Source organism: Vipera ursinii (genome assembly GCF_947247035.1).
Source record: "Vipera ursinii genome assembly, chromosome: 3".
Lineage (NCBI taxonomy): Eukaryota > Metazoa > Chordata > Lepidosauria > Squamata > Viperidae > Vipera > Vipera ursinii.
In genome coordinates this window covers 169,875,950-169,888,193 of record NC_139516.1, presented here as the reverse complement: position 1 = coordinate 169,888,193, position 12,244 = coordinate 169,875,950, and the positions used below count along the sequence as shown (strand labels likewise).

Sequence of the window (12,244 nt, the reverse complement as noted above, 5' to 3'; positions counted from 1 at the left end):
TTATTCAGAGATAAAGAATTAATATATGCCATTTTTTTTCTGATGACACTTTTTTGTCTGGTTGCTTATGTTGACTAACTGCTTTAAGATGAAACTAAACTATGCTGAATTTGGAACAGTTTCTGTGCAACTGCTTTAAAATACAGTAAGGAATTCCAGAATATTACAGTTCCTAATCACTTTGTGCACAGTTGCATTCCCTTACCATGATGTTAATAAGTACAAAGAGGAAGTGACATGTTGGTCCAAATATTGCTCAACAGATATATACAAAAGGCCCTGTTAGTGATTCCTCCATTATGTACACTATCATGTCTCCAAAGGCAATATATCAGCATTTTCTTAAGTTGGCAGCGCTCCTATATTTTGGCTTATGACATTAGGAGATTCTGTTTCAGACAAGAATCAATTTTCTCTGATTTTTTGATTTGCTACTTATAAATAATAAAAACATTATTTAGCAGCAAATCTAAAAAACAAAAAGGGGTGGGGGAAACATGTAATCGCAAGTGATCTTTACTAATTAGAATACTGTATAGTGCTGTATTTTGTTACTCTTCTTCGAGTTGTACCAGGAGAAGCTGTTCCAATTGTTTGACTAAGAAGATTATCAGAAGCCAACAATGAATTAGGACCACCACTTAGATTCCCAAGGCCACCACTCGCTCCTGTTCCAGACACAACTCTTTCAGTTACAAACACATTACGGGCATTTGATATGTCAGAAGGGAGGGTCATATTGCCATGTACGCTAGCAGCAGGTCGAATTACTCTTTCGGTCACAACTACATTTGATCCTTCGGTCAGATTGGGAATGCTCAAAGAAGCTGGTAACCTTGAATTAGGAGCAATTACTCTTTCTGTGACCACAACATTTGACCCACTTGGTAGGTCGGGAATATCTATCATGCCATGAATGTCGGTGACCGGAGCAGGAGCCAGCACTCTTTCTCTGACCACAACATTTGATCCACTCAGAGAATCAACATTAAGTGTGGGGGGTTTCATTGTTGAGCCTGAAGTATATGTTTCTGTTACAACTACGTTACCATGGAGCATAGGATCAGGTATTGGCCTTGGAGGTTGTACTTTGGAAGTGGTTGTGTAAGTATTTTCTGTAACAACGGTGGTACCACCAACAGCAGTAGGTTGAGGCATAGATGAAGATGTGTTAACAACAATCGTGGTTCCAGGTGGTGGCAGATTTACCTCAATATCAGGATTGGGCAGAGACATATTGGGATCTGGGAAGGGCTCAATCTCTCTTCCCAAGCAGATCTCTGCCAAGGTCTTAAACTTAGGACCCAGTGTATCCAAATAGGAATTGTCCAGATCATCCCCAATAAAACTGCAACAGCCAATGGAACCAGCAGGAGTGCCTATGCCTTCATGATCATATATTAGGAGACAATCATTTGCAGGTCTGCCTTCATCTTCATCAGCATAGGCAAATGCTTTCTAAAAACGAATAAGCAAGAGAAAATTAGCATTGTTTATCATTAACATGAGAAAAAATATCAAAATATTCTCCAAAAAGGTAAGTACTTAAAAGCTGGGTGATTAACTTGAATTTCAGTTTACCAGCTGCTTCAAATTGAATCCAAACTGCTGCATAGTCCCATTCCACAACATGAATAATTTATATTTATTCCATACATAATTTATTCCATACTGTGGGGAGGCAGTTCAAATTTTGCACCAAGGAATATCAAATACTCTAAGTTATGAACACTTTGCACCATTACTTGGCATAATATACTTTAGGTTTGTGTTCATAAATATGAACATAACCCTAAGCAAATATTCCTAATAATGACTTATTACCATTCTCCATATTTTGCTAGGTAAAGTATAATGGTTTACCTCAGAGAAGTAGCTGTCTAGGAAAGCCATATTCACACCACTTTCTCGGTATTCTTTTATTCCTCCATATGTATCTTTCCGTCCCATTGTCCCATAGCCAGTTGTCCCATAACCAAGTGTAGTTCCATAGCCTTTTGCTGCTCCAAGTCCTGTTGTTTCTTCAACTCCTGAACTCACCATTCCTCCATCACCATATTTAGTTGCATAGATATCTGATAATGATTATTTATTTATTTATTTATTTATTTTATTCAAAACAAAATAAAAGAACAATACAATCACCTGTTCTCAAAGTCTGGGAAAATAACTAGTTTTTCAGTAGCTTATTGAATAATGTAAGGGTGGTAGCCAAACAACTCACTGAGGGGAGATCATTCTAAATGGCAGGAATTGAAACAGAATAGGTACAATTCCTGGGTCTTGCAAGATGATATTGTTTAATTGAGGGGACTTGCAGCATGCCTACTCTGCTGGACCCAATCACATGGGAAAAGATGATAGAGATACACAGTTTCTCAGGTAGCCTGGCCATATGCCTTGGAAAGTTGTAAAGGCTATAACCAGCAGCTTGAATTGTTTTCTGAAGCCTAGTAGTAACTAGTGCAACTTGCAAAGCAGCAAAGTGATGCACACATAATACTGCCTCATTGCCTGTGTTGTCGCATTCTAGACTGGTTGTAGCTTCTGGATGGTCTTCAATAACAACCCCAAAAGTTCTTATTAATCACAGCTTTCACCTGTTCTTTGAGAACTGAGAGTTCAAGAGGATTGCACACATCTTAAATGGATAATTAGGGTTAGGGTTAGGAACATCTGGAACATCAGAAACGGAGAGTCAGCAATGGGGGCACAAATGGACATAAAAACTCAGCCTTGGTAGGATTGAGCCTGAGGCTGTTCTTCCCCATCCAGGTTTAAAGCCTCCAAAAATGGGGTCACTAACTCAACCAACCAAGGGTCAAGATATACAACATCATCTGCATGCATGTTACATATTGATGATGATGGAAGATGATCTCATCTAGCATTTTCATGTGAACAGAAGGGGAAGTGTCAAGCTCTGTGGCATCCAACATGTAAGGGCCTGTAAGCAAGTTTTCTTTCTACCTGTCAATACCGGTTGAAATCAACCACAGAAAATAGAGGAGAACCATCATAAAACAATGGCTATGGTGATATTTATAATGTTGATGATGACACATAATAGATTCAAAGAACAGCAGTGATCAATTCACTAATCAATTAATTAATGCAAAGCTGAACGTAAAACAATTGAGGCCCAATTTCTATTGATATGGTGGGAATATTACAGTCACTCTTATGCTCTTATACAGATACTCTTTGTGTAACAATTTTTGTAACTATGTGGATTTTTCATGGGCCCATAGAGATGCCATTTCCATAAATGATAAGAATTAGATGTAGAATAATAAGAACACATTCACTCCTCCACAATTTGCCAGTTAAATGTTACTTTATTTACCTGAAGAATCTGCAAACTCCCCTTTACTTGCAGCAGTTACTGGTGCACAGATATTTGACACATCCTGGAAAGAAAGCCCAAGCTAAGTTATTAAATATACTTTTTAATAAGTAACATAAATGTAAGATAGAGATTATTTTGCTATGATTAGGGGAACTGTTAATGTAATGGAAAGTAATAGTGCAATTGGTAGAAACAAGGCCTTAGATTTGTGTGGAAGTATAGATTATAGAATCTATTATAGTTCCTTGTGACAGTACTGTCAATGGATCCATCTGGTTTGGTATCAGCACATAAATGATCTTGGCTTGTTTTGGAAGCAATCAGTGTTTGGACCTGATTAGTTACTGGGATGGGAGGCCATTGCGACAAAACATCCTGGAATAAGGTAACACCAAACCACTACTGTAGACTTACCAACATCCCCCTCTCCCCCTCGGATGGTTGTGTTCACAGAGTCACGTTGGGGAAGTAGAAAATAAAATAAATGCCATTGACAGAGATACAGAATCTGTTACCTAAGGCAAAAGGGACTAAATATTTTTCAGGTCCAGAATGAGATAACATTCAGAAGAAGCTTAGTCAGATGCTTCCCTAATTCACTGGACTATAAGAAGGAAGTACAGCAGAATCGGACTTTCAAAATTCTGTTATTTATACTAATCTCAACAAAAGTAATGTCACTCTTCTTGTGGGGTTGATTTCCTGTTCTGAACTTCCTAGCACAGTTGAACTCAATGGCAACTTTTCCTTTGGCTGAAAAAATTGGGTACCTGCTGAGGTCCATTGCTAATAATCTCTTCTAGGCTTCTTTTGTTGCTGATTCTGCCTATTCATCTGTCTTTTCTGAGAGTATGTCAATGATTAAGCAATGGGAAGCAAAGGCAGCCTGTGCTTTTCTTTCCTAACAAGGTACAGATTGGCCTCCTAGGTCATGAAGAAAATGGAGAACTACTGATGGATAGTGGCAAAGAGGCTCCCTAATCTAAGATGGGATAAAGATTTTCTGTAGTCAACTCCTAGCCCTTGGTCTTGGTGGTTGGGAATCTGGTGGGAACTCGGCCTAATGCATCTGGAGGGAACCAGTTGGTTGATGCTGAAATAATATGTATCTGCATGCAGACATTTGAGAATATGCACATGTTTCTGTGTGTTTCAGTGAATTACTAACCCGGTCTTCAGGCTGTGCTCCTTCAATTCCCCAGGAATGGATAGCTCCTTCTGTGCATTCAGGCACAGGCTCAAATCCAGATCCCACTCCACCAGCCTGTCTGGATCCCAGATAACCAGAACAATCACACTGTGACATCAGAATTGGTACCACTGATAAACCAAAACAAAACAAAAAGTTATCAGTAGACTAAATATTTGATTTATATCTAAATAGAGGCACACAATAATATGGGGCCAGTCTATTTCTAGTCTACAGTGTCTACTAAAGCCATATACCGTAATCATTTCTGGAGATTTTTGTTCCAGGTACCTTTACAGGTTGAACTGTGCTGAGTGAATGTTGGGCACAGTTATCAAAGCTGTCCCCCCACCCCACCCCCACAACATTGGAAACCTTTTCCTGGACAGGCACACCTGGCATCTACATTACTGCTTTTTGGTGCTAGACACACACTTCTTAAATTTTAATTGCTTCAGTGCCATGTATTAATCTTTCTATATCTGTTATCTAAAGCTTTTAAAGTCCTTTTTAGTGATCATTGTCATTATTTAATGTGGTATTTGGGTAGTTTAACAGACATATTCTTGGGGAAAATTTGCTTTGAAAATCAAAATAAATAAACGAACAAACATTTTTCAGGATACTAGCAAACACTTTTGAAACCTAATATTATCAGCATGTGTATTTCCATTCAGCAGATGATGCATCTCAAGATGGACATCACGAGCAGAATACTTTTTAACTGAGGGGGTTTTTTGCACGCAGAAATTGAGACCAAGTTCATAGCAACTTTCTAGTGTTGCCAATGTACTTTACTATTCAATCTTTAAGGCAAAATTTGAGGATGCAAAAAGAATTGTTTTCAATTATTCCTTCTCAATTAATGGGAATCAAAAGGCATATTTCACAGAACCATTATATACTGACCAAAATGTTTTATAGAAGTCAAAAATCATATTATATAGAAAACATTTTTAAAAAGGAATAAATCTATCCTTATAGAATACTTACACACAAATATTAATCCTCCAAGAAGCATCAGGCCAATGGCAGCAGCACTAAGAGAAGTTTCTCCACCATTTTGCCTTGCTCCTCCTACGTCAATAGCATGTCCACTAATTCCATGTGTGTCATCAATGCCACCTCCCCCACCACCACCTCCCCCACCATCAATACTACCTCCACCTGTTCCCCAGCCAGTGCCACCTGTTCCCCAGCCAGTGCCACTTGTTCCTCCTCCACCTGCTCCTCCACCACCCGCTCCTCCTCCACCTGCTCCTCCTCCACCTGCTCCTCCACCACCTGCTCCTCCACCACCTGCTCCACCACCACCTGCTCCACCACCACCTGCTCCACCACCACCTGCTCCTCCGCCACCCGCTCCTCCACTGGCTCCACCACCACCAATAATTATAACTTTGACTCTCTTGGTAGCCATTTTGACACACATTCCATTTTGATCACAGTGACAGGCCTGCAAAGGAATTACCAGTGGCCTTTGACAGCTTTTGCCACTGTTGTCAATCACTTTGACTTGGACCTCATAAATTATGAACTCTATGTTGTTAGTGAACAGAGCTGCTGAAGTACCTGGAGGGAGAAATAAGGGAAAGGACTACATTAAGAACTCTGCTTTGAAATCCCTATAATCAAAGTTCATTCTCTTAAATAATTATTATGAATTTGACTATGAAAATTCAATGAACAAAAAGTCTCTAACAGGATAGGCATAATATATATGTATATGTGTGTGTGTGTGTGTTCATGTATGTATACACACACACATACAAGTATTTCTCGATTTACAACCAAAATTGAGACCAGAATTTCTGTTGTAAATCATGATGGTAAGTTGAGTCATACTTAGTTTTATAACAATTTACATGGTCATTAAGCGAATCCAAGTTCTCCAATGGGAATTTTTTTGCAGAAATTAGCAAAAAAAGGTCACAAATCATTATTATGTAACTGCAGGAAGCTGCAACTGATTGTAAATGCAAGCCAATTGTCAAATGCCTGAATCGCAATCATGTGACTGCAAGGGTGGTGCAACAGCCTTGGTGGAGCAGTGGGCTAATGCCTCCTTAAGTAACACCAGCTGCCTGCAATTAATGCAGGTTCGAGTCCCACCAGGCTCAAGGTTGACTCAGCCTTCCATCCTTCCGAGGTAGGTAAAATGAGGACCCAGATTGTTGGGGGCAATTAAGCTGACTTTGTAATAATGCCACTTGGGGTGTGTGTGAAAGCCCTAATAAGCAGGCATATACATAGAATGAAGGCTACTGCTAAGCTTGTAAGCCGCCCTGAGTCTTTGGAGAAGGGCGGGATATAAATGGAATTAAAATAAAAAAAATAAAAACAGTTATACAGTAGGTGTGAGTACAGATCACAAATCATTTTCCCAAGGCTGTCATAACTTTGACCATCATTAAACCATGAGCCATACATCGAGGACTCTGTGTTATAAGTTTGTATCTGTTTGATCACAGTGATGGCCTTCAACTTTATACATTTTTCTCTTCTTCTTCTCCCCTTTTCAGCCCTGCAAGGTGGGTAAAGGCAGGCTTACAAGCTCAAGGTTGAGTCAGCCTTCCCTCTTTCCAATGTTGGTAAAATGAGGACCTAGATTGTTGGAGGCTATATGCTGACTCTGTAAACCGCTTAGAGAGGGCTGTAAATCACTGTGAAGTGATATATAAGTCAGAATGATATTGCTATTTGATAAAACCTACTTTGTTTCTCCTCCTCCTCCTCCTCATTTTCATACTGCTGACTTTTTCCCTTCCTTCCTAAAAATAACTCTAGACTAAGAGAAATGGTATGCCACTGCCCTGTAGTGCTGGGATTTGTATATGATTGGTGGATTAATCTTTGAAATTCAGATAGATCAGACATGTCAAACACAAGGCCTGGGGCCGGATCCGGCCTGCGAAGTGGTTTCATGTGGCCCGCAAAGCCATCCTGGAAACAGTGAGGGAACAGCCCCCACTGCCTTGGCCCTGGCCCAGAGACCCTCCTTCTGCCAGAGACCCTCAGATCTGTCCCATTCCTGCCCGGGCCCCCATAGGCACCCTTGATGCGAACGATGTAGAGCTGGCCATGCCCACCCAGTAGGCCATACACACTCTAGCCACACCCACCCAGTAGGCCACACCCACCCTGGCCATACCCACCCGGCCCCCTGAGGGCAATCGCAATGCTGATGCGGCCCTCAATGAAATTGAGTTTGACACCCCTGAGATAGATCAATAATTCAAGGCAATAAACTGTATCAGTTAAAATATCCCCAAAGTTATTTCTTTCTTTGGGTTTATTTACATATTGCATATTGGAAAAAATATAGTTTGACAAAAAATTCAGAAAGAAGAAAGGGGAGGGGGACTGTAGTGCAGTTGTCTGAAATGAACATTTGACCACAGGACTTCTTTAAAAAGCCCAAGCCGCCACCAACAGATTCTTGTGTGCAACCATCGGTTGCACATATAGTATTCCACATTTGAGAAGAATGTTAGACACTCCTCAGCAAGAACAGATATAAAGGGAGGGTTGAGTGGGGAAGAAGAGCATATTTATTAAGATGAAAAAACCCTGAACATGTAATTTCACTCACCATTCACTACTTTGATATCCCATGAGCTGTCTTGAGGCTGAGTGACAATACTAAATTTAAAGGGTGGTCCATATGGAGAATCATCTGGATCTTTAGCTGTGATCACCACGTTTGGATTGTCCATACATACTCTCCTGATCTCCTCAGTCACAATGGGACAGTTATCATTAACATCTTGAATAGTAAGCATAATAGTGCCAGTGGCTGTCGTGTAAGGGCTGTCTGCAATAAATAATACCCATGAAGGAGAATAAAATCAAATAAATGTCATCACACAACAATTTATGTTGCACAAGTACAATTAACTGAATGCATAAATAAGATCCCAAGGATCATCTGGAAAAGTTAATTTGAGCAGATAAGGAAACGATGGGAAGAAAAGAGACAGTTTTTAATAGCTGAATGGCATGTATAATTTTAAATGCATCTTGCAAAATGAAGGCTAATTTAAAAGATTCTCAATTCAGTTACAACATCTGTGGATAACACTAAAAGCATGTAAGAGTAGTATCCAGAGTTTGTCAGATCTCTAAATACATAGCAAAGACAAGATTAAAAAGTGTGGGCAGAAGTGGTGGTTCTCAGTACAAATTTTGTTTGCATCCCTGTGCAGCTGAACAGCAAATTGTTAGCAATGCAGTTTCATGGCTGGCTGAGGAATTCTGGAGTTGAAGTCCACACATCTGAAAGTTGCCAAGTTTGATCAACATTGCTATAGAGATTTAAAACAACCAGCAAAATGTTTGTTCATGATGTTTACTTTATTTTATTTAAAAGTTACATAGAGCACTTTCCCACTTAGTCAAAACAGCTAGGGTTATAAATATTTGGAATAATAATTCCATATTTCTAAGTGTGTACTGCTTATGAGCAATAATGAATATTAAAAAAATTCCATGTTCTTACCTCTCATAATAGCAAGCACCTCTGCTGTGTATACCCCTTTGACTACATAATTTGATTCTCGATCAATAGTTTTCTTAAAAGTGATGACAGCTGTTTGAGGATTGATCTGAAACCAGGCAGCAGGATCACGGCCCATCTCATATCTGTGTTTTGAACAATGGAAATGCTTAGAATGAATTATGAATGGTAAAATAGTGACAGATACTAAACTTTTGCTAATGCACACTGTCCAATTTGATTGACTCATTCATTTGTACATAAAAGATTTCTGACATTTGCAGATCTAATAATTTCTAAGGTTGCTAGCCATTTTTTTTCTTGAAATAGCATAGGAATAAAATGTATCCCCTTTTTCCCTCTGTCAAAGTACCAGCTAATAATCACACTGAAGCATTTCACACTCGACTATTGCAAGCAGTTTTTGGAAATACAGAATATTCTAATGTACACTATTTTTTTTTGGTCACAAAGTCTGGAGAGGTTTGCAACCCTTGTCAAGGCTGAATATCAGTTCTGGATTCACTGGCTGAATTTTGCCATGAGACTTTGAGCCCCATATTAGTCAGGTATGATTTAGCTTAGAATCTTTAATGAAATATAATACTTGAGGTTGATTTATGGTGAATATCCTGTTTTGGGGATTTGAGAAATAAAAGTTCTAAATATATACAATACATTTAAACCAAAACCATATGAAAGCACAATTTATTGAGGGAAGACAAAATTGAAGTAGAGAAAAGTCTGCTTAAGGGGATGACTTTCGGTATTCTAAGCAATTAGTTATCCCTTCCAATTTGATTTAGCTGAATACATAAGTTTCAGGCCAAAAGCTATCTTACCGAATATTTTTAGCAACTTTTCCAGTATCCTGATCAATGGCTTGGAATGTCCCAACAGTATAAGTGAGTATAGTTTCACTTGTTAAGCTCTCAGATGCAGTGACAGTCAGTGTAGATGGACGAAAAGCTGGTCCTTCAATTACATTAGTTATCTGTACCACAATTGGGGTTCCAATAGGTTGATAAAGAGAAGCCACTGAAGAGTGGAAAGGGGCAACATTTCGCACACCAATATTAATGTTTATGGTTGAAAATTGTTCATAATCAAATTCCTAAAATAAAGAAATGGCATACATCAACTTTTTATTTGAATTATATTTGTGTGTGTGTGTGTGTGTTTGTGTGTGTGTGTGTGTGTTTGCGCACAAACACATAAAACCTATCTCTTAATAGTATATCCAGATATATAGAACATAGTCTTTAATCATGACAGATCTTCCAAGAATAGGAAGAAATCATTTCTGAAATAGAGCCAGCCATTCAAAAACTTCTAACTACAAATAAAGAGGAAATCAGATTGGAGATTCTGCTGAATATTAAAAAAAATGATGTTAATAAAATCAAACACCACCAAGAAACAAATTAACTCCATTAGGAATATGAAGCCAAATAAATATATATATATTGTTGGTTGATTTAGTTATTTCCTCAGCCTGAGCAGAATTGCCTTAAGCCATTTTAGAAACAAAGCATGAGTATAGGACAATAGCAGCTTAAATGATAAGTATTATAAATGTGTATATTTACAGAATTTAATATGTAAATAAAGTCATTAGAAATCTTGATCATTCTTAACACCTTCCTCTTCCATTGTGATGTCTATGCCTTGTTGCCAACTTGCAAACAGCTGATTGCTGTGCTGGCTGCAGTGACCCAACTCTATAACTGCTGCTAGCCTTTTTCTCATCTTCAATAGTCTCCCCCCCCCTCAATTGACTGCATCTAGGGCAGACCTCCACTACCTCTGCCTCATCCTGCCCTTGGTAAGTTATACATACTTGTATCACATAAATAAGATTTAACAACCAATTTAGCTGCTTTTGGTTTATATACGAGGCATACAATGATATAGTTCAGGAAAGACTGCAGAAGTAGGCTAAATAATTTCCTTTTAATAACAAAAAATCTCTACGGAGACATTCTTATGGGCACTACTATCATAAACAAAATGCTAGGGAAGATGACTGATTATCACACACTCATAATCAAAATGTAAGTTTAAAAAATAGTAAAAGAAAATTTGAAATTCATACCTTTACAACGCTCAGGATACCTTCGTTAGTTGTTCTGTCTATTGTGATCTCAAAGTTGTGGTTTTCATTTCCAGAGATAAAGAAAAATTCTGCAAACCAGTTATCTGTAAATTCTTGATCTGCATCAAATACCTGTATCCTCAGCAGCTCCTGACTCAGTGAATTTTCTAGAATGGATACTGAAAACTAGAAGAGAAAGAACATCCCAGTTGGCAGTGAAGACATGCATTAGATTCCCGTCAGTTTGAAAGAAATTTGGCATACTACTGTCACTGTGATTTCAAATGCTACAAATAGTATCCACTCCTTTTATTATAAGATTATGATATTAAAGGTAGTTGTACCTCATGCTTACTTATTGGGTAATGTACAAAAATTGTGGATAAACCTGGAAAAAGTGTTTTTAATCTGGAGAAAGGAAAACTTTTTAAAAATTTTTAATCCTGAGGATAGCTTGACCCTATTCAAACATAAACTTAAACATAGGAGCTTAATGCTGGGTCAGACTACAGAGTGTCACCTTGCCACTGCAAAAATTACATATAATTTATTTTAGATGTTTGCTCATGTTGCCTACATTGGATGGAATGAGCCTCCAAGATCATACAACTTCATACATGAAGGGTTACTCAGTGTAGAAGTCTATACTGTAGACTCAAAACAGAGTTAGCAGCATGACCTCATTCATGGCATCTGTATTCGAATAGAGTGAATAAGTGCAATGAACTCAAAGATCATCCTTAGTTTACTATAACAATCCTACCTGCTCACTTTTCTATTTCCATCATACCTGGCAGAGCATAGTAATTTCCTCTCTTCATTTTTCTCTTTGCTTTTAGTGGGCAGTAGCTATATTATCACTCATGATGACAACACAACTTCCCAAGCTACACTGTAATTCTTATCTAGTTCGTATGAATTGCTAAATGAATTGCTAAAACTATGGGCTATACTATTTCAATATTTGGAGAAATAAATTGGATGCTCTTCAGTTTGTAAGAGCAATATGTTGTTATGAAAAAGCAACTTCAATGTCAGGAAGAGGAATCTAGCCTTCAATTGTATGTTTTGTGTTCTCTGAATAATTTATTTTAGTGAAAAAGTTCATTCATTATA

The 12,244-nt window shown here is 38.2% G+C and overlaps 1 protein-coding gene across 1 annotated transcript in view; it reads right to left on the bottom strand.

Moving 5' to 3' along the window:
* Positions 1-519: 519 nt before the first annotated feature.
* Positions 520-12,244, bottom strand: part of LOC310639212 (desmoglein-4-like) — a gene marked incomplete at both ends in the record, with an annotated part of 32,067 nt that continues 20,342 nt past the window's right edge. The window contains 9 exons of the mRNA XM_083360717.1: positions 520-1,458; positions 1,864-2,075; positions 3,347-3,410; positions 4,518-4,669; positions 5,532-6,110; positions 8,131-8,352; positions 9,037-9,179; positions 9,876-10,147; positions 11,129-11,314. Of these exons, the coding sequence (XP_083216843.1) occupies positions 520-1,458; positions 1,864-2,075; positions 3,347-3,410; positions 4,518-4,669; positions 5,532-6,110; positions 8,131-8,352; positions 9,037-9,179; positions 9,876-10,147; positions 11,129-11,314 (2,769 nt within the window). The remainder of the gene's footprint in view (positions 1,459-1,863; positions 2,076-3,346; positions 3,411-4,517; positions 4,670-5,531; positions 6,111-8,130; positions 8,353-9,036; positions 9,180-9,875; positions 10,148-11,128; positions 11,315-12,244) is intronic.